The 27,989-nt window shown below is 42.0% G+C and overlaps 7 protein-coding genes across 11 annotated transcripts; 4 read left to right on the top strand and 3 right to left on the bottom strand.

Annotated features, from left to right (window-relative positions):
* Window positions 1–519: 519 nt before the first annotated feature.
* Window positions 520–13,517, top strand: LOC6601843 (cell wall integrity and stress response component 2). The gene is made up of 3 exons (XM_026992698.1): window positions 520–632; window positions 2,307–2,491; window positions 11,878–13,517. The coding sequence occupies exons 2-3, from the start codon at window positions 2,425–2,427 to the stop codon at window positions 13,320–13,322; spliced, it is 1,512 nt and encodes a 503-aa protein (XP_026848499.1). The 5' UTR covers window positions 520–632; window positions 2,307–2,424; the 3' UTR covers window positions 13,323–13,517.
* On the bottom strand, window positions 5,259–6,630 carry LOC6601844. Its single transcript, XM_002026839.2, has 3 exons — window positions 6,453–6,630; window positions 6,017–6,346; window positions 5,259–5,574 (listed from the first exon to the last, which is right to left on the bottom strand). The coding sequence occupies exons 1-3, from the start codon at window positions 6,528–6,530 to the stop codon at window positions 5,416–5,418; spliced, it is 567 nt and encodes a 188-aa protein (XP_002026875.2). The 5' UTR covers window positions 6,531–6,630; the 3' UTR covers window positions 5,259–5,415.
* Window positions 8,206–16,120, bottom strand: LOC6601842 (cytosolic Fe-S cluster assembly factor NUBP2 homolog). Of its 3 annotated transcripts, XR_003409139.1 has the most exons (5): window positions 15,878–16,120; window positions 15,364–15,806; window positions 15,043–15,285; window positions 8,362–8,547; window positions 8,206–8,301 (listed from the first exon to the last, which is right to left on the bottom strand). XR_003409139.1 is itself a non-coding variant. In XM_026992699.1 (4 exons), exons 1-3 carry the CDS (start codon window positions 15,986–15,988, stop codon window positions 15,063–15,065), a joined length of 777 nt encoding a protein of 258 aa, XP_026848500.1. In that variant the 5' UTR covers window positions 15,989–16,120; the 3' UTR covers window positions 8,206–8,547; window positions 15,043–15,062. The 3 variants fall into 3 exon arrangements, 2 of the variants coding, with proteins under 2 accessions (XP_026848500.1, XP_026848501.1); XM_026992699.1 differs by having other exon boundaries at window positions 8,206–8,547; XM_026992700.1 differs by lacking the exons at window positions 8,206–8,301; window positions 8,362–8,547 and having other exon boundaries at window positions 14,946–15,285; window positions 15,878–16,119.
* Window positions 16,121–16,774: 654 nt separating this feature from the next.
* On the top strand, window positions 16,775–19,651 carry LOC6601841 (phosphatidylserine synthase 1). Of its 2 annotated transcripts, XM_026992654.1 has the most exons (6): window positions 16,775–17,384; window positions 17,773–18,031; window positions 18,111–18,676; window positions 18,737–18,947; window positions 19,016–19,103; window positions 19,614–19,651. In XM_026992654.1, the coding sequence occupies exons 1-6, from the start codon at window positions 17,089–17,091 to the stop codon at window positions 19,649–19,651; spliced, it is 1,458 nt and encodes a 485-aa protein (XP_026848455.1). In that variant the 5' UTR covers window positions 16,775–17,088. The 2 variants fall into 2 exon arrangements, with proteins under 2 accessions (XP_026848455.1, XP_002026872.1); XM_002026836.2 differs by lacking the exon at window positions 19,614–19,651 and having other exon boundaries at window positions 19,016–19,266.
* Window positions 19,652–19,932: 281 nt separating this feature from the next.
* On the bottom strand, window positions 19,933–20,996 carry LOC6601840 (vesicle transport protein SFT2A). Its single transcript, XM_002026835.2, has 4 exons — window positions 20,839–20,996; window positions 20,467–20,636; window positions 20,266–20,383; window positions 19,933–20,181 (listed from the first exon to the last, which is right to left on the bottom strand). Exons 1-4 carry the CDS (start codon window positions 20,908–20,910, stop codon window positions 20,050–20,052), a joined length of 492 nt encoding a protein of 163 aa, XP_002026871.1. The 5' UTR covers window positions 20,911–20,996; the 3' UTR covers window positions 19,933–20,049.
* A 176-nt stretch (window positions 20,997–21,172) lies between these two features.
* LOC6601839 (transcription termination factor 3, mitochondrial) lies at window positions 21,173–22,317 on the top strand. Its single transcript, XM_002026834.2, has 2 exons — window positions 21,173–21,956; window positions 22,017–22,317. Exons 1-2 carry the CDS (start codon window positions 21,173–21,175, stop codon window positions 22,292–22,294), a joined length of 1,062 nt encoding a protein of 353 aa, XP_002026870.1. The 3' UTR covers window positions 22,295–22,317.
* A 719-nt stretch (window positions 22,318–23,036) lies between these two features.
* LOC6601838 lies at window positions 23,037–26,869 on the top strand. Of its 2 annotated transcripts, none has more exons than XM_026992726.1 (5): window positions 23,037–23,151; window positions 25,506–25,777; window positions 25,855–25,931; window positions 25,992–26,168; window positions 26,243–26,869. In XM_026992726.1, the coding sequence occupies exons 2-5, from the start codon at window positions 25,538–25,540 to the stop codon at window positions 26,292–26,294; spliced, it is 546 nt and encodes a 181-aa protein (XP_026848527.1). In that variant the 5' UTR covers window positions 23,037–23,151; window positions 25,506–25,537; the 3' UTR covers window positions 26,295–26,869. The 2 variants fall into 2 exon arrangements, with proteins under 2 accessions (XP_026848527.1, XP_002026869.2); XM_002026833.2 differs by having other exon boundaries at window positions 23,037–23,441.
* Window positions 26,870–27,989: the final 1,120 nt, after the last annotated feature.

Below are 27,989 nucleotides of genomic sequence, written 5' to 3'. Positions count from 1 at the left end.
ATATAGATGACAATCGATATAGAGGTAATTTAAATTTAAAGTTTTTTTTGTATTAAGTATACGTAAACAAAAGAAAATACAAACGTACGATGCGAAGCAAGCATTGCAGGTGCAGATAATAAATGCTGGTATTTTGTGACCCGAAACACAAGCCTACCAGGCAATTACGCACTAACCAACGTTTATTTATCAAAACAAAAACAAGATCACAGCGAAGAACTAGAAGAAGAAGAGAATCAGATGCAGAGAGAGAGAGAGAGAGAGAGAACTATATAAAGCTATGTAGAGAGAGCGCCAAGCGCCATTTATTGCAAAAAGCTTTTGCCGTTTGGCGCGTGGGGTCTTCACACACAGTTTGCTGTGAAAATCCATTGAAGCCGGTTGTGTCTGCGCGTGGCCCCGAATAAAAACTCAAAAAACGGAATTGAATAAACGAAATAGTATCATTAGACGGCAAGCGAAACAAAACAAAATACAGAGCAGAGCAGGCCAAAGCCATAAAAAAAACATTAAAAAAAAAACTCAAAAAAAAAAAACATGGACAAACAAAAAAAAGGCAATTGAAGAAAAAATACATTAATACAATGACGTTTTATTTTTGGATCAGTTGAACTCTTTGCAAATAAATAAAGGTACGGTACGGTACGGTACGGGCATAAAAAGCGAGTAAATCTGTACATTGATTGTTTTTCTGCCTGTCTCTGTCCCACATATGTAGTGGTCTCGTACATATATACATAGGTATATAATCTGCGTAGGCCAGGCGACCTAATTTTCCGATTCTCTGGGAATTATTATTATTTTTTTTTTCTTGTTTTTTTGTTTTTGTTTTTGTTTTGTTTTTAACCAAACCAATCTCTGCGCAATTTCTTGTGAAATGTTGCCTGTTATGTACGCTTATGGTTATTTCCTTATATGGCATTTCATTGATAGGCCGCGGCACATGCGCCTGCACTGCAACAGGAGGCGGAGACGGAGACGGAGGCGGAGGCGAAGGCGCAGGCGCACGGCACCCCGGAAAGTGTGATGTAATGTGTGGAACCTTCGAGGAGTACTGTACTACTTACATAAACAAAAAAAAAATATGCACCACCTCTGCTCCTCTGTCTGTCTGTGTGCACTCTTTTCTGCCAAATAAGGGAAAAAACTGTGTATATTATTGGCCTTGGTACTTGCACTCGACCTATGTAATATTTCCCCCCCCCCCCCACACACACACACACACAAACACACAAAATGAAGAAAAAGAAATACTTGTCCCTGTCCATGTCTGGGTTTACTTTACTCAGTGCTGTGTGCATGTGCATGTGGGTGTGTTTGTCTGTGAGGAGATATCAGTTTTGGCACTTATCGGTCGCCAAATCGAATTGGATGCATAACGACAATGGTGATACCCGTGATATGCTATCTTCGTTATAACTATGCTATAGATTCCCAGTGGATGCAGTGGATATGACAAGAATGCAAAGACTTCAAACTTGATTGCTCATCTTTATCTAGAATACTGTCACCTCCCATATACCCTTTTAATCTACATATTCTATAGGGTATACAGTAACCACACAACAATAGAAAAGGTGGGAAAGGCGTGTGTCCGTCTTGTGTCTTTTAATCAGAATGTACTCGGCACTCGGCGGGTTCACAAAATGATATATTCGCATATCTGTATCTGAGGCCCAAAAATATGTGTTCTTGAAGGAAAGACAAGGGTGGAGAGGCCCCCGATTGGAACTGAAGTTCAACAGATTTCAGGCATGACTAATCTGGCTAAGAAGCCACTGGTGTTTTAAACTTGTGCATTCGTACACTACTGGGCAAAATAATAGGTACACGCTTATGAGATTTCTACAAAGCGAAAAACCAAAAGCATATCAACATTTTTACACTTTTCGACCACTTTTCACTTATTATTTGTAATCTAATGCCAGTATCCTGTATAGAATTTGTTTCCCTATCAAATCCTTTCAATTTTATTTTGGCCAGACCAAAAAAATGCCCATTCAGCAAAAGTTTAAGCATAGACTTTTGGCAAGACTATAACATCCATACATTTACAAAAATTCGAGCTATTCCATACAAAAATGAGCACAACACCGATGTACTTATTTTGTTGGCCAGTAGTGTGTATGTAGGATAATGCAGATAAGGGCTCGGAATCGATTTAACCCCAAAACCCAGTCGTTTTCGCGCAGTTCTGCCAGCCGGTTGGCTTTTCTCAATATTTCTTGTGGTATGACATGAATCACATTTTCAGCAGTGCCATAAAACGTTCTTCTAATTTCTGTGATACTTTTGTTTATTTTCAGAGTTTCAGTGCGGCTTTAAAGCGTGTCTTAAGCGACAACAAACAATCGAAAGATTTGATTCGAACATAATAGTGCGGTATACTGTGGCTATACAATATATATTTTGTTCACGTGTGAAATGGCCAAGTTTAGCACTATTTTTTGTTGCCTCGTTGTGTTCTGGATTGGACTGGACGGTGTTTTGGGTGAGTGAATAATGCTAAAATTAGTTCATAAAAAAATGCCTATTTCGAGGCAATAATGAGGGTGATTCACTCGTTTAAATGGATATCAATACATTTGTTTTTGTTAAGTCATCGATGAGATGGGAGATTTCTTAAAAAACAGAACAAATGCGCCCCGATCTACGTCACAGTGGCAGCATCATGTGCCTATACATAGCGGCGGCATAGCTTGCGATCTTATGACGCGTCTGAAACTATTTCCATTCGCGATTTCTCCCCCACTCCCCCACTCCCTCTCTCTCGCTCTCTGTTCTCTGTTCTCTGGCCTCTTGCTCGCTTCTCTCGCCCAACCACATGTTGCGCTTCTTGTGGGGTATATACGCAACATTGAATATCATCTGTGGCATCCAATATTTGGAACATTCGGAACTTCCTTCCCCATTGGCAGATCATTCTGAATTGATACTGATTGAATCCTGATCGATACTGATTATATATTCTTCTGATTGAAATCCGCTCAGATCTGAATAGCGATATAGGGGTATCTGATAGTCGGTATATCGCTCTTTATTTCTTTTGCTTTAATGTTTGATTCTCTTTGGGTTTTGTTTTGGTTTTCGTTTCGAAATTTCATTGATAATTCAAAAAGGCGGCGTAAAGTCTGTATTTGTATGTGTGTGCGTATTTTTTGTACCCGATAATCAAAATAAGTTTGAGGGTATGTTCGACTTGTGGCGAAAGTGGAGGAGGAGCCCAGAAGGAAGCGTTTCCGACCCCACAGCATCAAGAGCCGAGTCGATTGAGTCATGTCCGTCCATCCGTCCATCCGTCCCCCTACGCCCCCGCAAAGGACGTTAACCTGTGGCATCCACAGATCTCAGAGACTATTAAAGCGCAATTTTGATAATACGCACAATCATAGAGAATGACGAATCTGGATCAGATCGGATCAATCGGATCCGACGACACGTTCTGACTGATTTGCTGTCCCTCTCGCACACACTCCTTGTCGTTCAATGTTAGCGTCGTTTGGCGTCTGAACTATGTAGGTGTTTTTTTTTTGCGTGGGGGTTTGGAGATTATATAGGTCAGGAATCGGAGGAAACTCAATAATTTAGGAACCGAATTAAAAGAGTCTTGGAAAGTTTAAGGAGATAAAGGCAAGAGATATGTAAGGCCAGACTCTCAGAGAGTCATCTTTGTGGAAAACAAGGAAAGAAGCCCAACATCAAGCAGTTCCTCGCCCTCCTCAGTCCACCCTGTGACCATCTATCCATCGATGATTCATATCTGAAGGAAAATGTGCATTAATCTTGCACAAAATCGAATGAACTTAACCTTCAACTCAACCGTAGTGGAGTCTTGATTTTGAATAGAAGAAGGAGCACAGAAGTGGAAATACAAAAGAACGAAGCAAACACACTTTTATTTGGAATTCCATCTTAATCTGGTGGCATTCTTATCAAAAGTGGTGACACAACGACAGATACAGATACGGATACAGATACAGATACAGCTAGAGCCGGAGCCGGAGCTACAGCTAGTTTTTGTTTTGTTATGGCAGAGCCCCAAGTGTTTGCCAAATAAATTCCATCCAGATGAATACGATAAAGTGAACTTCGGAATGGCGCAAACAAATGGGAAACCAGAGGTAGAGGTAGAGGTAGGGGCAGGGGCAGGGGCAGGGCTGGAGGTGTACCACATTCTACACTCTCTCTCTCTCTCTCTCTCGCCCTCTCTCTAGAAGAAACTACTCTCAAATTGGGGCACTCTACCTGGGGCTCCATCCCTCGAAAAACAGTTTTCCATTACCGGAATGAAATCGAGAACTACAGCAGTATGCCGGCCTGCATTCTTGCGCGTTGAGTCTCCCGTGCCCGTCTCCCCACCAAAGGCCTCTTGTGACTAACCCACTAAGTGAGCTATTTCAGACTTTACCCCCGTCGTTTCGGGAGTTGTCTTAGGGGTGGGTCTCCTGGGTCTGCCAGCCCCATGACACCACCTTTCTGCACCTCTCCATGGTGACCTTTGTTGTGGCTTTCATGCTAATGGCATTGACCCATTAAAATATTGGGATATTTCCCATACAACTCAAATAGAAAACCCCTTTTTGGCTCTTTACCACTAAATAAATGACGTATTCCCACCGATAAGAGACCTGCCTGCCGTCCATGAATCAACAACTTTGCATTGAACTAACATATGAAAAAAAAAAACAAACTGATTCTGATTCCGAATCTGAATCTGAATCTGAATCGCTCCTAGCGTTTTGTGCGTCTCGTGGGGCACTTTTCTTTCGGCTAAATCTGTTACCGTTGGTCAGCGTTGGCTCACGTCATTTTCTTAATTTAAATGCCAGAGCCCTAGCTCTTAATCTGTTATTTTTGTGCACCCGCAATATCAACAAAATAGAGAAACCGAAAACGAGCCGACACCAAATAAAATGCGGAGCGCAGAGAAGGAAAGGAATGTGTCGGAGGTACAGTTGTGCAGAGCCATGCAAGGTGGAAAATTTCGAGAAATTCGAGAAGTCATTCAGAGAGCACCTGCAGCAGACACACTGGATGGCATACGGCGTAGTCGGGGCACGGAGGCACAGAGGCACTCAGATGGGATGCCACGGGTACGGTACATAAAGACGTACCTTAAGGAGTATCTACATCACTTTGGCCACGAGGAAGATGGGCTGTCTCATAGTACAGACCCTGAAGACTGATAAAAAAAATATATATATATCAATAAGGCATTCCTCAGATTTATTATTTGCTTTAGCTTTAGACACGGCTCTAATCTAGAGAATGCCATGGATAATAATCATACCAAGGCCATTAGTCACTCTCCGTTCCCAAGTTAGTCATGGTTTTTGGATTTGGTTTTTGAGTTTCTCTCTATTGGAACCGGTGGCTGTGGCTGGGGCTGTGGCTGTGCCTGGACTGTGTATGTATCTACGATCGCCTCATTACCTCGGCATCCACACTGGCCCTAATCAGGGTGATATTCTTGCTCAGATAGAAAACCAATTTCGTGTTGAACTTCATGTCCGGCATGTAGGCTGGAAAGTGATCCGGATTGAGGGCAAAATGTGTGGACGTATAGTTGACATTCTGTGGAATGGAATGGAATCGAATCGAATCGAATCGGTATCGAAAACTCGTTAGGCATTGCACAATTTTTACAGAAAAACAGGAAAAACAAAAAAAAATGAGAATGATATTTAAAAATCGATTTGGGTTTGGGGCTTCCATTGCCTGGGCCTCTCACTTCAGTTTGCAATAGCTCTATTTTCGGTTAATAAGCATTTGATGTGTTTATAAACATAGACATATTTAGACATACAATATACGATAATATCTTGTTTATCGGGGGCTTTTCAACAATTTCCCTGTGTGTGTTTTTCTGGTAAATTCTTGGCTGCTTGGAGGATTTGTGTACACAAAGACTATGGGATATTACGTATACCGAATAGAGGTCTATACCTAGGTCGGAAATGATGAGTGCAGAACTGCAGTTCAAGATCAAGTTGAAAAGAGCCATCCTACTACTTACCCCCAACAGTGGACAGGCCTTGGGATAGTTGCCCGACTGCAGTAGCTTCCCGAGAACGGCATTCAGTATACGATTTTTGCTGCGGAATCCCATCAGATGGCAGGCATCCACGCGCACCTTCATCAGGTTCTGGACAGTGCCAGTGCCACCGACCTGGCCCACGCTCATATCCACCCACATCTTGGACACGGGTCGGTTGAGCAGGAGTCGGGTGTTCAAGAAGTTTCCCTGCCGCTTGGGCAGCTCCACGATCAGGCAGTGAAAGGCGGCCGTTGTGGCCGGGTCAATGGCCGTGCAGTTGATGGTGCGCCAACGTATCTCAAAGTCTCTCTATAAGTAGGCAACGTGCACAAATTATACACACATATATTTTGTATATTGTATATGTTTTGTGTGGTATATGGTGCGAAGGGGGGGGGCGACATCTGTTACGTACTGTCGCCAGCAGGGGCTCCAAGAGAACGGCCACCGCCGCCGAGAACACCAATAATCCCAGCAGAAAGGCGTCAGTCATGATACTGAATGCTGGTGCAGACACATATTGCTGGTCCCAATACAGTAATTATTTAACCATAATTATAATTATTATTTTGTATACAAAAAAAATATAAAATATATATATAAATTGAATATCAGCGCGCACATCTGTTCCGCTGGCGATCCCATCCCGGCCAGTCCTCCTCCTCCTCCCCAGTTTGTCATTAATCAGACATTTTTACGCTTTGCCGTATAATTTAATTGTAATTGTGCAATTTGTATAAAATAATACGAAATAATTACCCATACACCCTCTCTCTCTCTCTCTCTCTCTCTCTCTCTCTATCCGTCTCACTTTTTTGGGAGGTCGGGCTAACAGATATGTCTGGTTTGGGCCCAACAAAAGGGTAAATAAAAGCCCAAATGGAGTTGCAAAAATCATTACAATCCATTCCATTTCAGGGCCTACCTTTTTTTTTTTTTTTTTTGCACAGCACACATCTGTTCGACCGACTTTTCGCACTTATAATTAATGATGTTCTGTTCGGTTCTGTTCTATTATTCTGTTCCTAAGCATATGTACATGTGACGGCTACCACTACTATAATTGATCTATAATTAAGATAAGGTTTTACTACGCCTGTCGCCGCCGGCCGAAAAAAGAAAGCTCTCGGCATGCGAAAATGTTTTGTTTACGCAATTCCAGCGAATTAGCAGAGCAGTCATAAATAAATTCTACTCTATAACTGTGGGGGGGGGTGGGGGTAACAGTGCCAGAAAAAACACTATGCCGGACTATTGGCCAAAAGGAAAGACTGTTAATGCTAATGGTAATGGTAATGCTTAGCGTGAAGTGCCGGACAATCATTGAATAGTGCGGCGATCATTGAATCATGGGGTCTATGGTCTATGGTCTATGCCACTGCCACTTAATTGCCAGACAATGCGGAAAGAGATCGTCGCCTTTGGGAGTGCGAGAGAGTCCATATGCTCTAAATCGCATAAATCACGGTTACTTACGGCGACACATGAAGATTGATAGCCTTTGTACGATTGTATTTAGGATACCTTTTTGCACAAACTATAAAAACTGATTACTCAGGCTTTCGGGTCACATTTTTACCGGCCATTTCATTGGAACTTAAATATCACTCTAAATCACTGTCATAGTTCATTGGTCAGAGGGAGGTGGCAGCGGCAGCGGCAGTGGCAGTGGCAGTGGCAGTGGCAGTGGCGTCAGCCATCGATAGTCACATCAATGCTGGAATGAAATATTTGAATACTCGCCTTGGGGTTTAAGATACCGCTAATGGGATTGAGTGTACGTTTTACTCAGAAATAAAATATTCTATTAAGATTTAGTCACTGTTTTTAAGAAAAAAGATACTCTCTCGATTGTGCATTTTAAAGAGATACGAGATTTTTCCCAGCGATCAGAAACAAGTATTATTAGTTTAACAAAAATCAATGTGGGAAAAAAATCACCTAGGCTTTTATATATTTTTTATTTTTTATTTTGTTATATTATTTGGTATTACTTATTTTATTTTTTAAAATTTTTTTTTTTTTTAATTTATTTAATTTATTTTTATTAATGCATTTATATTTTTTTATTTAATTTACTTAAAATGATTTATATTTTAAATGTTTATTATGAAAATTAAAACTAACTAATTAATAGAAAAAATTAGAAAAGAATTATATGTATTATGTAAAAAAAAAAATAAAGAACAATTCAACCATGGAATCAGTGAACATTCAGTCATCAGTTCAGTGACCATCAGTGATCACTAATTGCTACCGCATTACTGTTGATAAATCACAGTTTAGCAAGTAATTCCCTTCATGGTCACAGCTTTATGGCTCACCTAATGCCCATGCGAGTATCTGCCCCATCAAATGTGATAAAATGTACGTAAATATGATAATTCTCGGCAAACACAATGCGACAATTCCACATGATGATGGTTCAACACGATTGCCAAATGGGGAAACACGCCGAAATTTCAACAGAATCTGAATGGGCATTCGTTCGTCTCTAATTACTCCATCAACTGCAAAAACAAAAGAAGGAAAAAATATGGAAAAAACAGCACTTATTTGTGAGAGGGGATGTAATGGCTAGCGTTCAGTCAGGTACATGCACGCCCCTGGCTGACGAAAAGACTCGAGACCTTTAAGATATGAAATAGACATAAACGACGACCTCCTCCGTTTTGGTTTTTAGGTAGTTTCTAGCTATATTGTCGTGTAGTAATGTAATGTTTGTTTTGTCTCTTGTCTGTTGTGTGTTGTCTGTTGTGTGATTTTTCCAAGCTCTATGTTTAAGTAACTTTGCATGTCAACGAGCCGGCGCTGACAGGCAGCGTGTCAAAAAATATAACCGACTGCTAATTGTACTGGAATTTATATTTATTTTTTTTTTTCGTTTTTCGTTTTTGAGATACGCCGCCATAGCGCGTCAGAGAGTACGAGTATCTGGTTTGTGTGCTGTGCTGGTTGGGGCTTCTCCTCGCTCCCTGAATTGCATTTTTGCATGCCAACCTTCGACTGTAGATCAATCAAAAAGAAATATGGATCGCCTGAGCGCCTGTGTAGCTTCAAGATCTGTTGTTGTATCTGGTTGTTGTGTATCTGTATCTGTATCTGTATCTGTATCTGTGGCTGTGAGGTGACGTAAGTGAGTAGTCGCACTTCTGCTGGTTGCTCTGACTCTGCCTCTGACTCTCTCTGCCTCTGTCTCTGATCCCCTATAATCATCATAATCATCTGAGATCTCTCTGCTAATGAGTGCCGACCCATTTATGAGGCGGATATATGCTTAGGTAATTTGCATTGAATTTGTACGAGTATCTACACTGTAGTAACCTTTGGAACCGTTGAAACCTGGAACCCTCCTCCTCCTCCTCCTTCTCCTTCTCCTCTCTTGATATATATGTATATACTCTTTACTTTTTGCTGACTGACCCAAACGGCGATAAAAAGTATTACTATACCATACACACGTTTGGGTCAATAAACCCCCAAGAGGGAAAAGACGAAAAATATGTATAATGAATATCTAGAGAAAAGAAGGCCATAATCATGCACCATATATAGACATTAATTGTCTGGCTAAGCATTTAAATATAATTTGCAAAAGCATTTTACACCCAGCGACTAGATTCAGAATGGAATTCTTTTCGGTTTTGTGTCTTGTTTATCGGGGTTTTTTTTTTAGCAGCAAAAGAATTTAATCCAAACAGAAGCCTTCTTTCATAGATCTTTCCTTTGTATTGTTAGTATTTCTATTCCCAGAAACTTTCCTTCCATGGATGCCATGGTCTTATATGGTCTTTTAGAATTTCAATTGTTAAATATATATATTTTCCTGCATGGGAAAATTAGTCTCATATTTTTGGCATAAATGCAATGTATGGAATAAGTGGGATGTTTTTGATTATCGACCAGCTATTGTATTTGGTTTATTGCATTATTTGTCACATTTTAAAATATGATCTGCCGCTTTGATCTGCCATCCAAAACGTGTGGCACGAACGTCGCTGGCATTTGGAAAATATGTATTTTGCCCGCACTGTGCGTCGCATCGGGGCTGTCATATAGATCGCTTCGACCTGATAGCCAAAGAATCAAACAAAGCAACAACTACAACAACTTATATCTATTTTAAATTACGTTCAATTAAATGCGCTTCACCTACAAAGTCTTCGACAGTGACGTCAATATCGAAAATATACTCTCTCTCTCTCTCTCTCTCTCTATAACCTTCGTGATCATTGATCATTGATCGGCGGCATGGACGGGAGTCTGTAAAAGATGGGGGCATGGAATTTTGTAATACTCGTATCAAAAATATATGAACAAATTGGAGCTATAGCCGGGCCCCAAATTGACTCAATCGATCCAAAAGAAATCTTTCAGTTTTTCTTTTGTTTTGTTTTGTTTTGCATTGCAATTGTTTTTTCCGTTTTCCCCCCTCCCCCCGCCACAATTTCTTTATCGCTCTACATCCCACCGGCACTCCTCCTCCCTTACTAATTCAATGATAAAATGTCAAAAATCAATAACAATAAATAAATGATAAACGAGATTGTCACTCGCGTACTTTGTATTCCCCCAAATAGAAATTTCAGTTCGTTTTTGTTTTTGTTTTCCTTTGTTTTGTTTAGTTTGGTTTTGTTTTGTTTTGATTGTGCGCTTTTTTTGGCTCAAACTCAAACTCTCTAATCAAATTGCAATTTTTATAAATTTACCTCCAGATCTATTGAATAATTCAGTGACTATATAGAATGTGGACTAGAGTCTGGAATTCAAGATCGATACGGCTATATGCTAATATTGAACTTGAAGGGCATTCAAATCAGTTTTGGAACTTGTTATATCCTAAATTATATTGAACAATTCATTAAAATCTGATTACAATTATGTGATCTGTGGCATTGAGTGGAATTTTATATTCTAGTTCAAGGCTTTATTGAAATTTTGTTGATATTTACGAGTAAATATTCTTCTTAAGGTCAGGTGCATGGAATCTCTACACACCCCCTGTGTGTGCCCGGAAATTTTTCAATGTTTACAATTGAATTTCAAAATTTAGACCCATAGATTCGCTTCGAGATCATAAATTGTAAAAAGAAAGTGAAAAAGTTTTGATTGAAAATTTCAATAAAATCAAAATCAATATATTTAATATTATATTCAAGATTTTTGTCTCTCTCGCTCTTGCCTTGATTTTCTGGTAAAGAGAACGAGAGGGCAACACACAATCTTTCTGGACTCCTTCTTGCCTTACCTTGAACAAGTTTTCGTTGGGGGATCGTAAATTAAACGTACATATATTTACGATCGACCCTCGCACAGTATTGCTTTCCTCCGCCAGAGGGCGCTAACTTTGAACGACATTGAAGAGTGCGAGAGAGAGAGAGAGAGAGACACAGAAAATGCGTTATAATAATAATAATATAGGGACGGACAGACGCCCATGACTCAATCGACTCGGCTTTTGATGTTGATCGGAAACGCTTCCTTCTGGGCGTTACACACATCCACTTTGCCCACAAATCGAATATCACAGGGGTGATTCGAATCGAACTGGAAGCGGGATTCGTAATGGCCGAAGGAGCATGAGTATATCTGTGATTTGATGAATACTCGAAATGCATTTGTTTGCATTTTTGCATTGATTTCGCCACACGAAAAGGAAATTTACTTTGGCAGCTTTTTCATCTGCACACATGCCAGATGTCGTGTTGTTAGAAATCATTTCAGCATTGTCAAAATTTCAACGCGTATTAATAGACTGAACCAACAAGCTGCATATGTAGTACCTATGTGTGTAGACAGTACCCACAATTTATTCACACCTTTCTCTCTTCCTTTTGCAGCGATACCCATTCTGGAAATCGACACGAACAAATGCCAGAGCTGTCCGGAGAAGCGGCCCGAATGTGAACCGGATCAGGTGCTCGTTGAGGTCGTGCGCGGCACCGGAGAGCCGGGCAGCTGTTGTTCGCGCTACCAGTGCGTCAGCGAAATGCCCGTCTGCGATCGCTCGAATCCCATTCGATACTATCCGAACGCGTGCATTGAGTGCAAGACCTGCTCCATCTGCCTGTCCATCTGTCCATCGAGCGAGTCGGAGCAGTTGCTCAACTGTCTGACCTTCAACGAGGAGCCCAAAATGAAGGGTGATATCTGGATGGAGAATAACGGCTGCACCACATGCGAATGCGATCAGCAGAGTGAGCGATCCTGCAAGGCCACCCAGTGTCTGGAGCCGGATTGTGAGAATCCCATTCAGAGAGAGGGCGACTGCTGTCCGGTCTGTCCCGCCGAACACGAAGAGGAACTGATCAGACCCTCAATAGCGGGCACCACCAGTGGACCTTCACTGGCTCTAAATCACACCAGCACCAGCAGCAGCACCAGCAGCAGCACCAGCAGCAGCACCAGCACCACTGAGAAGATCGAGGATACCACTGCTGCGATGGTTGATCCCTCGAATGAATATTCCAGCACCGACACAACAACTACTGGTTCCGTTTCCTCGACCGAAAACGAGCCAAGTGATGTTCCATCAACCTCCAGCACGACGATCGATAGCTCCACTGAAAGCGACAATGCCACGACCATGGAGTCGTCGCCAGCCAGCGAGGGCCCCGTAGCCCCCCCGGACTTTGATGAGTATTCAAGTTTGGATGCCAATTCCACAAAGCCAACCACAGATCTCACTGCAAGCTCTGACACTACCGACGAAGGCGGCTCCACAACCACCTCGGTCTATGAAACCTCAACGGATGCCTTCTCAATGGAGAAAGATCAGATTACCAATCCACACGAAACGGGGTCATCCTCAATTGAGTTCAATAACGAGAGCACCCCCTCACAGATGCTCGATGAGATTAGCTCAGAGGAGACCGTGACCACATCCACTGAAGATTCGCTGCCAGAGGCGGCCAGCGATCATCCTAGCACATCGGAGCCACCACCGCCGCCAGCACCCCAGTCGACCAGACTGGTTTCTGGATCCAATAACACGGACAGGACCACTCGCACAGTCTTGGAAGATGCTGTGCCTGTGGAGAAGGATGGTGTCAAGCGTTGGATCTCGATTCCCGGTGTTGTTGTCGGTTTTGTTGTCTTTTTCGTGTGTGTGTTTGCCATCTTTTACTTTTGCTTTGTCCACAAGAAGCAAACCAATGGCAAGAAGCAAAACACGGACTACCGTGAGGTATCACAAGCCAATCCACAGCCGTTGGGCAATACGGGGCTATCTCCATTGCTAACGCCCATCGGCAGTGAGCCTGTCAAGGAAGAATTGCAGAACTAGCATTTTTATTGTGGTGCCTCTTTCATCCTCTCTGCAGACTGATTTTTGATCTTACCCTCTAGTGGTCCAATCCATCTAGAACAAATTAAACCAAAACAGTGGAAAAAGTCTGCAATAGTGATACGACATAGAGAAGAGAGAGAGAGAGAGATAGAGAGAGAGAAATAACCTTATCAGATCCATCAACAAAAATGAAAACCGAAAAGAACACACACACATTTTCCGCCCAACTAGGGCAAGGAGAACCATACAGAAGCAGACATTGAAACCGAAACGAAACGAATCGATGGACGAACGACAGCAACGGTTCCAGTATCCAGTATTTTTTAAGAAAAAAAAAAATACTCCGAATTGACGGAGTCAATAGATCTTTCAAATGTATTTCTATCCGAGAGCTGTTGGAAAAGTGTGCAAAGGTTATTAGATCTTAAGGCTATGCTCAAATTCAAAGAGTAAGAATTATGTTTAAGCCTCCATTAAGATAGTTTACGTTATTTTCTGATAACTCTAAATAGCGAAAAGAAAAGATAGACAAAACTGCAGGAAACTAAACGAAGAGAAGCGAAGGGAAGGGAAGGGAAAGAAAACGAGATTGGATTAAGTATTAAAAGGCGGACTGTTTAGATTGATTGTAAATTATACTATGATTCCGACGTAACTCTCTATAAAATATTAAAAATAGCTTTGAGTGGTGGTCGTCGTCGTCGCACGTAACTTTATTTTGGCAGCTGGCCCACATACAAGGTTGTTTGCGGTTCGATAAGAAAAACACAATTTAAGGGTTTAAAATACACTTTGTTATTTAGTATAGTCTTCCTGAACATCAAAAAACTTGTTCCAACGAGATTTAAATCTACGAGTTCCATCCCAGAAGTTAGAATCCGGAAGGGCCTTAGCTTTTATGAAAACAGATGGAAGTCGCTAGGTGCCAAGTCTCGTGAATACAGTGAATGCTCCAGCAATTCAATTTTTAATTCATGGATTTTAGCCAATTTTAAAATGGTCTTGTGACATGGTGGTGGATTGTCTTGATGAAAAATAATTATTTCTTCTGCAAATTGGGTCTTTTCTCACGAATTTTTTCCTTCAGCTGGTCTAAAAGGATATAGTCATATTCGGAATTCATTGTTTTACCAGTTTGCAAGTGGTCCACAAACAAACTTTCTTTCGCATCCTATAAAACTGATACTAACAACTTCTGGACACTAACTCGTTTAAGAGCCGAAGAACCAGGTTCATACCACCCTTTAGCCCAAAATGCACTTTATCGTTTCGAAAACCCTCTAATTTTTTTAATTTTTAGCGAATGCGGCACCCATTCTGCACAGCTTTCTGAAACCCAAGACTTCAGTCAAAATATTTCGTTCGTACGACCACGTGGAAATTAATTGAATTAAATTAAATTAAATTATAAAAAAAGATGTACCAAAATAACAAACAAAAAATTAGGCTAGTCGTAACGCCCTCTCTTATCGAACCGCAAAACTTATTAAACGACCTTGTAGTGCTACTATAAACATACTATATACTTACTCTCACTCATAAATTATATATGTATACATAAATATATACGATACACATACATTATTTGTTCCCCTCAAACGGATTGACTGCATTCCTGCATTCCCATATTCATTTCATTTTATTGTTAAACAATTTAGTCATTAAACGCAGAAACAAAATGATGCAAAAATAAAACCAAAGTAAACGAAAAACTTACCAATCCAATCAGTTTTTAATCTATGTTAGGGCAACCAAGTGCTGAACTATTCCCCTCAGAACTTGGGCCGTTGGCGAATCGGGCAACTCGTCCAGCACAGAAGCTGTCGAGCCGGCAAGCACGCCCACGCGTGGATCTATGGGCAGAGTGCCGAGATGTGGTATCTGAACGAGATGCGCCAGCTCCACGCCGCCGTTCGAGGAGAAGATATTGGTGCAGTTTGTGCAATTGGGGCAAACAAATCTGTGAAAAGCAAACGAAAGTCGTAGTAAGTTGATCAAAGGTGATAGGTGCCGCCGCCTCCATAAACCTGATCCTCACCCGCTCATATTCTCGACAATACCCAGTAGCTTGATGCCCGTCTTCTTGCAGAATGTGATCTCCTTGCGCACATCATCCAGCGCCACGCTCTGTGGCGTTGTTACAATGATGGCGCCATTGCAGGGCACTTCACGCATGCACTCCATGACGGTTATGTGCTCGTCGGAGGTGCCGGGTGGCGTGTCGATGATCAAATAGTCCAGCTCCTCCCACTTGACATCGGTGAGGAATTGGCGTATCATCATGGTCTTTTTGGGACCACGCCAAATCACGGGATCCGTGCGATTCTTTAGCAGAAATCCAATCGACATCACGGCCAGAGTTTTGCTCGCATCCGTGTAAATGGGGACCCAACCTTCGTCGCACTGGTAAATATTGCTCCCCTCGAGGCCCAGCAAGAACGGTACACTGGGACCACACAGATCTATGTCCAGCAGGCCCACCTAAAAGGAAAATACAACAATTACGCATCCGGTTTGCAGGTTCATTGTGAAATAGTTAGCCCGGCACTTGCCTTGTGTCCGGAGTGGCGTAGTGCCAGCGCCAGTTGTGTGCTAACAGTCGACTTTCCCACTCCACCCTTTCCAGAGAGCACTATAATCACGTTCTTAACTTTGTCCAACATAATATTGTCTTATGGTATATAATAATTTCAGAATTCTTTCTTTCAACAAGTGTGCCTAATGTGCCATCAGCTGTTTACCAGCGTTGGGAGCGAAATTGCGACCGTCTGACAACACTGTCTTATCACTTTACGTGTAGGGCAGTGCTTTCAGTTCAGGTGAAAGATATTGTGGTTTTTTTTTAATAGATGGATCTACAAGAAGAATTATGTACTATATGTACTATTTTCCGTGGTTTAACTAAGTTCTTATCCTGCTTAAATAGAGGGAGGTTTAGTGGGCTAAGTTGACTTCTTATCGATATACGAGACGATATATTGTTGTTGAGGCGCCAAAATTGGGGCAAAAACAATTAACGGAATTGCCGTCGCAGGAAAATAAGTCAAGTATTTAAAACAAGCCAGTCAAGTAGAAAATTAAATCATTAACTGGATAAAATTGGGTGTGCAGGGCTGAGAGATCTATGTAGCTAGTAATATTCCACGGAATATCAAAATCGAGAAATATGGTATCCAATCCTTGACGGAGAACAATTAACCCATTGTACCCCCAAGGGGGTACATTAATAATCCGCCAAAAAAAATTAAAATTGAATATATTTTTGCGCTGTTCAGGTGAAAGATATCGTGGCTTTTTTTGAGTTCAGAGTCTACAAGAAGAATTTACAATCAGTAATTTTTGACGCCATTCACCTCAAGTCGTTGAACTGTTTAAATAGAGGGGGCTAAGTGGGCTAAGCAGTCAAACTGTCACACTGCCGCGCGCATGTTAATTAACAACAATAGACATTGCTGGCAAAAGATTAAATAAAATCACATTGATTTAACACAAATCGGGCATCTATGCGTGAGGCATTGCTGACAGCTGACACAGGACACGGACCAGGGCGATTTTGACAGCGGCAAAGCCGTAGAAATCAAGCCGACAAACGAATGTTGCGCAACCCGCTGCTCTCCCCGCATGTATTTGAGCCACCACCACACCACCCATCAGCAGCAATCAGTCCGCCTAACAACGCCGCCACCGCCAGCGCCACCCCACCATCACGCCATCCGCTTACATCTGATAATCAAATTTAGAGTGACTTTCTAGAAGCCAGGCCATGAAGAAGCGTTCCAACTCACGTGGTACGCCGTCGGCCGATGGTGATCACCCACCTGCGTACAAATCAGGAGCAGCCAGTGCTCCTGCCACCCCAACGAAGGAACGGCGTGGCAGCGACAATGGTACCAACAGTGCTGGAGCACAACGCAAACGCAAGGAGGAAATCGCCAAGACCTTTGTCATTGTCAACGAACGTCCTGTGGATGACATTTCACTGGATTTTTTCTACAAGCCCCACACCATCACACTGCTGGCCGTCTCCGTGCTGGCCGTGATGTACACTGCCTTTGTCAGGTAAGGAGCAACCACCGACCCGACGACAATGACCGCGACACTATTGATCTTTCGTTGCATGATGTGTGGCGGACCTTGCTTGTATCGAAAGTGTTTGAGGCAAACGAGTAAATGTCATGCATGCATACACTGCCAAAAGTGTCATTTCAGGCGGCTCAAGGTTCACAAAACTAAAATACGCACGTATATATAGTACATATATAGAGAGCGAAAACAAAACGACGATAAACTACGGCTACATACAGCACAATTCATTGACCCCGCAACCGAAACGTGCGACTATGCTGATAAGGAATGGTCTGTCAGACCAGAGAGCAGAGAAATTCGACATCATAGCCAGAGATCAATTCATTTACCCAATGGGCATGCCCATGCTATATCCTTTCAGAAACGAGACGAATGTGGACGATAATCTTTGGGCCGGCCTCCTCTGCATTGTGTTCTTCTTTCTGATCATCTCGGTGCTGGCATTACCCAATGGACCATTTACGAGGCCGCATCCGGCCTTCTGGAGGATACTGTTTGGCTGTTCGGTGCTGTATCTGCTCTCGCTGCAGTTTCTGATGTTCCAAAACTATCCAACAATACGGAGCATATTCTATTGGATCGATCCCAAACTGAAGAACTTTCACATCGACATGGAAAAGGTAGCAATGGCATATTCCTATGGCTTCTAGTACTGCAGTATGCATGTATGCATTGTATCTCGGTCTTTGTCTATTTCAGGAATACGGTGTCAATTGTACGGACATCAGCTGGGACCGTGTCAAGGGACATTTGGATGTGTTTGCCTGGGGCCACTTCCTAGGCTGGGCCTTCAAGGCCATCCTCATCCGTCACATGGGCATTCTGTGGGCCATATCGGTGATGTGGGAAATCACCGAGATCACCTTTGCCCATCTACTGCCGAACTTTATCGAATGCTGGTGGGATGCACTCATTCTGGATGTGATTATCTGCAATGGCTTGGGAATTTACGTCGGCCTCTGGATCTGTAAAATGCTCGAAATGCGGGAATACAAGTGGGCCAGCATCAAGGATATATCCACCACAACGGGCAAGATCAAGCGTGCCATGCTGCAGTTTACTCCGGAGAGCTGGACGGCCATTCGCTGGCTGGATCCAAAGTCAACGGCCATGCGATTTGCGGCCGTCATTCAGCTGGTCATCTTCTGGCAGGTTACAGAATTGAATACGTTCTTCTTGAAGCATATCTTCGAGATGCCACCAGATCACTTCATTGTTATTGGACGTCTGATATTCATTGGTCTATTTGTGGCGCCATCGGTCAGGTGTGTTCTTCGTCTCCCAACCCCAAAACCTTTTTTATATGGCTGTTCCAACTTTTGCAGGCAATATTATGTATATGTCACTGATACTCGCTGCAAGAGAGTCGGCACCCAGTGTTGGGTTTACGGCGCCATCATGGTCTCCGAGGCCATTCTTTGCATTAAGAATGGCAAGGAGTTGTTTGAGCGCACGCAAGCCATCAACATTGTCCTGTGGCTGTCGATTCAAGTGATCATCTCGGTGGCATTTGTGGCTGTAGCTGTTTTATGGCAGGTTTGTCGCCTACAATCTGCCATTGTCTGCCATTTCCAGTATTACAAATTATTGTTTATCTCCTGCAGCAACGCCAGCTGAAAAAGGAAACCTCGTTGCCCACGAAGAGAAAAAACCAAAGTCCTGCCATTTCGCCATCGCCGTCGCCATCAAAAGGTACGTCCAAGTTCAAGCTTAGGCCATCAGACAACATTGGTTAGAATAAGATGAAAATGGGGAATAAACTGAAGATTAACAGTGATATATGTATGTACATGTACCCTACGCAATCAATTGAGCCTTCGACGGGTAGATAATCTTGAATATATGAACCAATTTTCATTGTTAATACTTCCAATGTTGCTTCTGATTTATAGCTAACATTTTATCTGCACTTTTTGACTTTGTGTTAATTTTTGGCTCTCTTTCAATTGTTTTAATCGCAATTCTCCGTCTTTCTGAACTCATGATTCTCCCTGCCATCTCTCCCCCTCTCTCTATCTATCTATTTTGTCTCTCTCTATTTCTCTTTGGATTGCATTGCCATCAAATAAATAGCACAAGTGTCGAGAAGTAAATCCATTGATGCCCCAAGCACTGCGCACTACGACATTAAAATTAAAATAGTTTAACTCATTTTGTTACTTTTCAAACGATCTAAAAAACCTTTCGTCTCCGCTCTTTTAGGTAACTTGACGCCGCAAAAAGAAAAGAAGGTGAAATAAGTTAAAAACTGAAAGCTACAAACAAACAAAAACTAAACAAACAAACCGACAATGTGGAAAAGACAAAAGCAAATCAAAGAACGGAATCACACGTTGTACATACACTCAATGAAAACTGTACTGATTAAATTAAATACAAAACATATGTAAATGTATATATGTATATAATATATATATATCTATATATGTATATATATATTTATTGAAAAAGGAGAACCAAAGGCAATACTTGTGAATGGGCGAAAATTAAAGTAAATGTAAAATCAATATCTACGTGCTAATGCTAGATTAATACAATTGTTGTTTAATCAATTTTTGTTAATTAAATTAAGAGACGTATTTTGAAATTCTCGAGTTATGTACAAATACCGAAACGCAGCGAGAACGTTTCATTCTGTCTAGACCTCGAAACATGCCGAGACGGTCTTCTTGACCGCATCCCGTGCATAGGGTATGTAAGAGAGGGAATACCAGGTCATGGCCAACGATTGTATGATTATGAATATAAGCGTGAGTCCAGCCTTTTTCAACTAAAAACGGATAAACGAAAAAAAACAATACAAATCAAAAGAAAATTATAATTTTAAATGGGATAAAATGGGATCATGCTGTACCACTATGGCGGAAATGAATGTCATAACGATGGCCACGATCACAATGCTGGTGGCTATCAGGCGCGTGTCGGCGAACATTTTCTTGACCTGCTTGAAGGGGCCCATCAGGAAGCAAGTACTGGATATACGGCGTGTACGGGAGAAGACAAACTCGTTAGCTGGTCCATGTGAAACCCAAGATGTGAAACAACGGAGCCTCACCTGGCCATCGAGATGATGTTTCCCAGTGTGTAGAAAACCGCAAAGACCACAATGCCGCGGTGCAGAAAGAGAGCAATGGAGCCCAACAGAGATAGAAAGATGCCCAAGACAAAGCAAATGCAAAATGCCTTGATGCGTGTGGACCAGCTCAGTGTGGACATGTCGTTAATCTGCATTTATGTATAAATAATGGCGGTAAAATAATTAATACGGCTGATAAGCGTTGAGTCACAGCTGCTCTGCCTTCATGTGATCGCGGGGGCGTATGGTAGGGTAGGGGTAGCTGTAACGTGCCCTAATCGAGCCAACCGACATCTTTAGCTGCAAATGGGATCAGTGGTTAATGGGGCTGCAATAAACAATGGGTTTCACCTGTGTTATTATGCTGCTCTCCTCCTCCGGTGTGGGCTCATCTCCACTCAGAACGCGGCGTAACTTGTCCATCGTTTCCAGCTTGTCCAACAAAACCAAACACTATAATCCAAAAAGGTCTTTGGCCAGGAACACTACACGAAAGCCACAATATGTCACTTAATTTTGCGCTGTACAAACAATAAAGAAAATATGAAAACCAAAGATCAACCAGATCGAGAGTGTGACAGGCAGTCTCCGATTTACGTATATCGATGTATATCGATTACCCACTAGCTGCAGTTATTTCAATCATTTTCCAACACTTCCTGCTGATAAATATATCGACTGCATCATGTTTGGCTCTGCAATACGTAACATTATAAAAAGTTCACAAAATGCAGCGAAATTCGAGGCAATTTGCGCTCAATGCCGGCATATACGCGCCAACCGAAGTATACAAAGTGAGGCGGATACAATCAAATCAATAGATGTGGCCACAAAACCAAATGACAAGGAACTGGAGCCTGCGCCTGAACATTCCAGTGCAGTTGCCTTGGACTTTGGGAGCCGGGAGGCCCACGTGCCGTCCTTTAATCTAGCCGCCTATGTCAATAGCTCGAGCACACTGCAGCAGCTTGTTAGCCTGGGCGTGGATCTGCACAGCATAGAGAGACGCAAGGGTCTGGGCGAGTTTGTTCTCCGCCTGGACTTTGAGAAGAATATCAAACCGTGTTTGTCCTTTCTCGCGGACCAGGGCATTGCACCCGATGACTTTGGCAAGATGGTCACAAAGAATCCGCTGCTGTTCAAAGAGGATCTGGACGATTTGCAGACGCGCGTAGAGTACCTGAAGAGCAAAAGATTTTCGGACGAGGCCAGACAGCGCATCTTCACACAGAATCCATTTTGGCTTATGTTCTCTACGAAACGCGTGGATCGCCGTCTGGGCTACTTCCAAAAGGAGTTTCGTTTGAGTGGGCACGACCTGCGTCTAATGGCCACCAAAGAGCCAAATTTGATCACATATAATATGGAACATCTGCGTAAATCTGTGTTTACCCTCCGCGAGGAAATGGGTTTCAGTGCCAGGGAGCTGCAATCCCTGATTGTTCGCAAGCCCCGTCTGATGATGATCCGTAAGTTGATTGGAAAATGCTGTCCTCTCAAATTGTTAAACTTTATATGTCTCCTTGCAGGTCCTGATGATCTGGTAGAGAGATTCAGTTATATTCACAAGGATATGGGCCTGCCACATTCCCAGATAGTGCAATGCGCCGAGCTGCTGGCCTCGCGCGAATTCCGGCTGCGCGAACGTCACGAGTTCCTTAAACTACTGGGCCGTGCCCAGTACGATCCGCAGAAAGACCTGTACATCTCGCCTAGAACGATAGTGCTGGGAAATAATTTTTATTTTGTGCGAAATGTAGCAAAAAGTGACTTGGAAACGTTCGATTTGTTTTTAAAAACGCGATAACAATAAACGCCGAGTGCAATATATGTGATCGACTTATCGGTATATTTGTAAATTGTATAGTTTTGCTAGTATTTTTTAAGATGTAGAAAACGTGGAGTACTGCCATTTAGAGCCATGTCCCAGGCCACGTCGAATATCAGCATCGCAATCCTGATTCTTTGCCATCAAAATCTCAACTTTTCAAAAATGTTCCAAGGTGGATAACGGAGGTTTTTCACACTGGCGTTTCCATAGGGAGTATATGAAACACACTTCCCCTCCAGGTGTCAGTTTTGATAAAAACATAAGCAAGTAATTAATATGTAGCAAAGGTGTAGTTGTCGTGTAGTTACCATGTAAGAAAATTAATTTTGTGTAAATTGTTGTTGACCGGTTTTGCTTAAACCTTATTTTGTAAACAATTCAATGAAGATGAGAACTTAAAATTAACCAGTCTTGTAGGAAAGTCATTCCTTAATCGGATATAATTATGAGTTTAGAGCTGAGACTCTTAGCTATCTAGTGATATTCAACAGAATATAAAAATCGAGGAATATGATGGAACTTAAACGTCAGTATTTTTACGGTATATTTTTTATCTTGCGACATATTTTTGGGATATTTATGAGGGTGAGACCGTATATGTATTCGATAAGTCGCGGTCACACTGGCATTAAGCTTGGCGGGTGCGTAGTATTTCCTGTTTTGTTAAACGGAACGATTTTCCGTTTATTTTAATCCTAAAAGAGAGCGCTTCGGCTAAGCATTGGACAAAGTTGCAATATTTAAAGTGCAAGCCGTTAGCTTGGTTAGAACGAAAACAATAGTATCAATCAACCAGTGCACAGACGGAGAATCAGCGCAGCTTCAAACAAAAAGTAAAACGCATATTCTCACTCATACATTGACACAAAAAGCGAATACACACACACAAGCAGGCAAACGTGCGAATAATAACAAAAGGGCTCAAAAAAGACTGGCAAAAACAAGAAGAATAAATTAAATTTGAATTTAATCTGAATAAATAGCAGCGGAGAACGAGTTATCTTTTGGTGTACAAGTGTTGAACACTCTGAACCCAGAAAGCCCTACCATATACCCACAAACACACACAAATACCTAAACAAAATGTCTACGACACCAAAATCGACTGAAGATTTGCTGGGCGGTAAGTTGTTTTGGTTTTGCTTCGGCATAGCTATTTTCTGTGTATTGTGAAATTTCATTATCTGCGTTAACAATAACAATGCGCATTAAGTAGTCTGGACTTACCTTTTACTTGATATACCTTTTTTTAACACGCTATGTCTCTGCGTGCTATTTGTTGTAGTTGTGGCTGTGACGACGCGTTATAAATAGATGTTTGTGTTTGTGTTTTGTTTGTATCCGCATATTCGTATTTTCCCCAGTGCTCCACTTGTATCCGCCCCTCCCGCATCTTACATTTCAAGGCTTTGCTTTGTTGCGCCTCTTTGCAGCAGTATGGCAACAAAGAGCCACAACTTCGCAGCAAAAAAAAGAGTGAAAACAAAGAGGCTGTACCCTCTTTCTCCTTCGCTGGCATTGCCCTCCTCCAATTTGCACTGAGAGAGTGCATGACCATTCACTCTCATGCCATGTCTCTTTACTTTGCACTTTACCGTTTGACGTCAAAGTGCCCACGCCTACCCCCCCTCTCGTTGTTGTTTGCTTAAATAATTTTTAAATAAATATTTTAAGAAGCAATTGTAGGAGGGCATTTCCCTCTGCTCCCATGATTGTTGTTGATTCCCACATATTCCAGAAATTGCGACTTTGACTTTAGCCTCAATTATTTTTCGGCTTTGCCTACTTATCATCATCATACACACACTCACACACACACACACAGATACTACCACTCATGTATGCATGATATGGAGGAGTCATCCAATAAAAGGCGGTTCAATGGGCCGTGGCTCAGGGACAACATCAGAGCAGCAGTAGCAGCTGCGCATCAAGAGATGCAAACAACAAAAGAAAGCGAGAGGGAGACAGAGACTGGACACACACATATACTGTTGCACTCGGCCTACGTGCCGTGAGTCAGCAAGCCATGTTTTTGCCACCCCTAAACACACTTTTGTCTTAGCGTTTCCCTTCGTACCTGTTCCGTGTACACTATACAGTGGGTATTTCCGATAACTGTGGTCACCTGTGCGCCCTAATCCAAGGCCTACCTGGCTTTGGGTTTGCAAAAATGGTTACGAATAAATCTTTGAGACCCTGTCTAGACGCATCATTTAGTATTTGTTTGTCAGCACAGCATGATTGGTCTGCCACGTGAGTGAAACCTGCACTTTGCTTCTCTCGCCCTTCCCCTGTGCTGCTCTCTAATTGATTCGGTCTGTGAAATTTTTACTAAATTAGTTGCCGTTATTGTTGTGCTCTCCTTATCAGCCAGCCAAGCATCTCTCGCGTGGAATTTGCACACGATTGTCCCCACAGACATATTGCATCGCTTTGAAAATACAATTTCTCGTTATTTTGATAAGCTTTGAAAACGTGTCTGTGTTTGCATTTGTTTGTAGGTATGTGTGTGTACACGCTTGCTCCAATAAAAGAAACGGAAATTGTGTGGGGAAGGTAGGGTAATGCGGTGTTTGCCTTATCAATGGGGCACGGGCACGTACACGTACACGTAAACACATAAACGCACACACAGACATTAAGGCGCGCGCGCACGGGGGAAAGATTTTATTTACGTTTAAGCAAACAAAAACAAAGGCTGGCAAAGGGGTGACGACGTTGTATTTTTGGAGCCACAGCAGGCGTTAAACGGCTTTTCACAGTGAATGTCAAACTGTGTGGTGTCTCACGCGAATCTTTTCGAACAAAGTTCCCAGTGAATTTCAAACTTCGTCTCACGAATCTCTTATGAGCGGAGTGATGCATATTAATCCAAAGGCTAAGATAACTCTCGAAATGTGAATTAAGCTAATTTCTGACCAGCTTAGGCAAGTACAGTCTTTTCGGTCCGAGTATTTGCTTTACAGAATGAAAAATGTAGCACAAAACAGTTTAGGCAAACAAACGAAGACTCCATACATATGTATATGTTTAGCCAGCACCCATACAGCATACAAACAGCTCAATATGTAGATAGTTTCACAGCATTTGGCTACAGCTTTCTGTCGCTCCTCTTTATTTGTTTTACTCTTTGTTGCTTGTTGTTCATCATAATGACCCAATTCCATGTGATTTACTTTTGCAGAATCTTGGATTGAACTGAGCACAACAGCTGCCATGGCCGGTATCAAGAGCCCCGACAGAATCACACCGTTGCCGTTCAACAATGGGGAGGAGTATCTGCGCCTGTTGCGCGAGGCACAGCGCGAATCGAACCAGTCGAGCCGTGTGGTCTCGCTGGCCAGCTCTCGTCGTGATACGCCCCGAGACAGCCCCAAGAGCCCACCGAACAGTCCACAAACGGAACTCTGTCCCGATGATGAGCTGAGAAACGTGTACATTAACTATTGGACAAAGGTAAGTGCGAGGAAACGGAGGTTCAACCTTGGCGAAGAACTTGACACTATACTCGTGTACGTTTCTTTTGTTGGCAGGCCGGAGAAAAACAGAACACAGACAATGGAGATTGGTTGCAGAACTGGAATCGCAGCGCAGATGAGCAGCCTCCCAAGTACGAGCAAGCACTAATATTTGTGGAACAATGTGTAATAAAGATATCGTTGTTTTACAGAAACTGGAAGTTCGAGGCTGTGCATAAGGCCGGCGACGAGGAGGAGAAAAAGAAGACTACTGGCGGCTACTCCATACGCTTGAAGCGCTTGGGCGCCCAATCGCTGTTCTCCCGCGAAATCCTCTACTCGCTGCTGTTCACCAATGTCCTGTCCTTGCTGCTTGGTGCCGGCTTTGGGTAAGCATCAGCCACGCCACCTCGGTCCGCAATCTCTGGCCATTGATTGATAATTATTTATTTGGTATTTATAGATTGTGGCTGAGCAAGCGCGGCATACTCCTCACCCGCGTGGTCATTGACTGAAAGACGCCATAAGAAAAAAAAAACAGATACAGAACATACAGATTTATAAACGTTTTCAATCTATCAATATGCACATCAATCGAGAACAGAACAGAAAAAGAAACAGAAACAGAAACAGAACATGAAGCGTTCCATTTACAAAAAAAATCGCCAAACGTATTCCAGCTCATTTGTATTTTTCGACAGAAAGCAATCTGTGTAACACTTTCTCGTAAGATAAAATTGTAATTTGTAAGCCACCAAGCTAAGGCAAGTCTCGAGGAGTGGGTATAACAGATTAACAGTTTTTTTTAAATACACATTACATATTCTATAGTTTTATATATTTAACACGTTATATGTATCGTATCTAGGCGGCAAGTTGAGTACAGAAAAGCCGCATATAGCCAGCCCCCCCTACTATATGCTTTTCTGTAGTTTCTTCGCTCTTAGCATTCACTTCGCCCATATATGTTTAATCCTCCAATCAAATCCAATCCAATCCATTCGAAGTATTTCGTTTACATCTGATACACCCATACGCGTATATCTATAGACATATTGTAGTTCAATGAAATTGTATATCCAAATCATTATTTTCTGTTGTGCATTCGTGAAATGGTTTTATGATTTTCTAGCCTTTAGAAAACAACATAAAAGAGAAGAAAAAATAAATCCAGATATGGCAAACATACATATATATTAAATGATATATGTGTATATATATATATATATATATTAATATGTGAGGGAGGGGTTATTAACCCCACAAAAAAAATCACACAATAGTTGTAACAATTTTTATATTAAAATTTTTTTCAATATCTATTTAAACAGAATTTGTTTGAAATCTTTTATAATCTCAAAAGGAATGTGTTACGGCTGAAACATGGAACGATCCTTATCTCTTGGGATTAGGATCACTGAAATCTGTTGGATTGGGTCACGCTTTAGGTATTTCAGTCCTTAAGATACCTTTTTCAGCTATCGTCTAAGCCGTCCAGCCATTGTAAGATAATCCAGTGGTTCCACTGAATTGCAAGCCAAGATACAAATGCAGGTAGAGATCAAGAAAATCAGTTTACGGATATGTGGAGCCATTTCTTAAAGTCCGTCAAGCATTTGTTTTCGCAGTCGGTCACAATCTTCAAAGGTCGCTCCAGATTGTTTAAGTCTATCAATCTGTTGGAGCGTTTCCATGCCAGATGCCAGATAACCAAATGTAATGCATGTGTATGGGGCCAACTGCGAATCGGCTAGATCCTTTTCTAGAATTTTAATTGACATTGAACAAATGCGCCTCGAATGCAATAACATTTCCATGAATGACGACGTTAGGGTGCTTGCAAACACATGCACGTCAAATAGATGTTTGTCAACAGGTCTGTGCATTTCATCAGAAATATTTATTATTTCTATAGTAATTGATGACTCAGCGGGGCAGTGGGAATTACCGCAGGTGCGCCAACAGAGTTTTAGCCGATTTCAATATACAAATGGTTATCAATCAATCGAAAGACTTTCTGTGAAATATACGTAGAAGGAAGAACTCGACGCGCCATACCTTGTGTGCACTTTGCTTTAGCATTTTATTTAAATTTTCATTAAGTAATAATGTCTAAATACTTAGGTGATTAACACAGTTTCGAAACTAATACATAATATAATGCATGTGGCCTGGGGATCGATGCTCCCCAAGCAATAATTCAATCAATC

This window comes from Drosophila persimilis, unplaced genomic scaffold, assembly GCF_003286085.1.
Source record: "Drosophila persimilis strain 14011-0111.01,24,50 unplaced genomic scaffold, DperRS2 tig00000780-arrow-arrow-pilon, whole genome shotgun sequence".
NCBI classification, from domain to species: domain Eukaryota; kingdom Metazoa; phylum Arthropoda; class Insecta; order Diptera; family Drosophilidae; genus Drosophila; species Drosophila persimilis.
The sequence above is the reverse complement of the archived record's forward strand: the minus strand, read 5'-3'. Positions and strand labels throughout refer to the sequence as shown.

Excerpts from the sequence above, each read along its gene's own strand:
- LOC6601839 (XM_002026834.2), top strand. The coding sequence starts at position 21,173 with ATGTTTGGCTCTGCAATACGTAACATTATAAAAAGTTCACAAAATGCA. Across the intron at positions 21,957-22,016 it reads GCCCCGTCTGATGATGATCC|GTCCTGATGATCTGGTAGAG; the intron begins GTAAGTTGATTG and ends GTCTCCTTGCAG.
- LOC6601842 (XM_026992699.1), bottom strand. The coding sequence starts at position 15,988 with ATGTTGGACAAAGTTAAGAACGTGATTATAGTGCTCTCTGGAAAGGGT. Across the intron at positions 15,807-15,877 it reads TACGCCACTCCGGACACAAG|GTGGGCCTGCTGGACATAGA; the intron begins GCAAGTGCCGGG and ends TTTTCCTTTTAG. Across the intron at positions 15,286-15,363 it reads ATTGTCGAGAATATGAGCGG|ATTTGTTTGCCCCAATTGCA; the intron begins GTGAGGATCAGG and ends TGCTTTTCACAG.
- LOC6601840 (XM_002026835.2), bottom strand. The coding sequence starts at position 20,910 with ATGGACAAGTTACGCCGCGTTCTGAGTGGAGATGAGCCCACACCGGAG. Across the intron at positions 20,637-20,838 it reads AGAGCAGCATAATAACACAG|ATTAACGACATGTCCACACT; the intron begins GTGAAACCCATT and ends ACATAAATGCAG. Across the intron at positions 20,182-20,265 it reads CATTCATTTCCGCCATAGTG|TTGAAAAAGGCTGGACTCAC; the intron begins GTACAGCATGAT and ends ATCCGTTTTTAG.
- LOC6601838 (XM_002026833.2), top strand. The coding sequence starts at position 23,402 with ATGTCTACGACACCAAAATCGACTGAAGATTTGCTGGGCG. Across the intron at positions 23,442-25,505 it reads GACTGAAGATTTGCTGGGCG|AATCTTGGATTGAACTGAGC; the intron begins GTAAGTTGTTTT and ends TTACTTTTGCAG. Across the intron at positions 26,169-26,242 it reads CTGCTTGGTGCCGGCTTTGG|ATTGTGGCTGAGCAAGCGCG; the intron begins GTAAGCATCAGC and ends TGGTATTTATAG.
- LOC6601844 (XM_002026839.2), bottom strand. The coding sequence starts at position 6,530 with ATGACTGACGCCTTTCTGCTGGGATTATTGGTGTTCTCGGCGGCGGTG. Across the intron at positions 6,347-6,452 it reads TGGAGCCCCTGCTGGCGACA|AGAGACTTTGAGATACGTTG; the intron begins GTACGTAACAGA and ends GCCTACTTATAG. Across the intron at positions 5,575-6,016 it reads AGGCCTGTCCACTGTTGGGG|AATGTCAACTATACGTCCAC; the intron begins GTAAGTAGTAGG and ends TCCATTCCACAG.
- LOC6601843 (XM_026992698.1), top strand. The coding sequence starts at position 2,425 with ATGGCCAAGTTTAGCACTATTTTTTGTTGCCTCGTTGTGTTCTGGATT. Across the intron at positions 2,492-11,877 it reads TGGACTGGACGGTGTTTTGG|CGATACCCATTCTGGAAATC; the intron begins GTGAGTGAATAA and ends TTCCTTTTGCAG.
- LOC6601841 (XM_002026836.2), top strand. The coding sequence starts at position 17,089 with ATGAAGAAGCGTTCCAACTCACGTGGTACGCCGTCGGCCGATGGTGAT. Across the intron at positions 18,032-18,110 it reads TTCACATCGACATGGAAAAG|GAATACGGTGTCAATTGTAC; the intron begins GTAGCAATGGCA and ends TGTCTATTTCAG. Across the intron at positions 18,677-18,736 it reads TTTGTGGCGCCATCGGTCAG|GCAATATTATGTATATGTCA; the intron begins GTGTGTTCTTCG and ends CAACTTTTGCAG.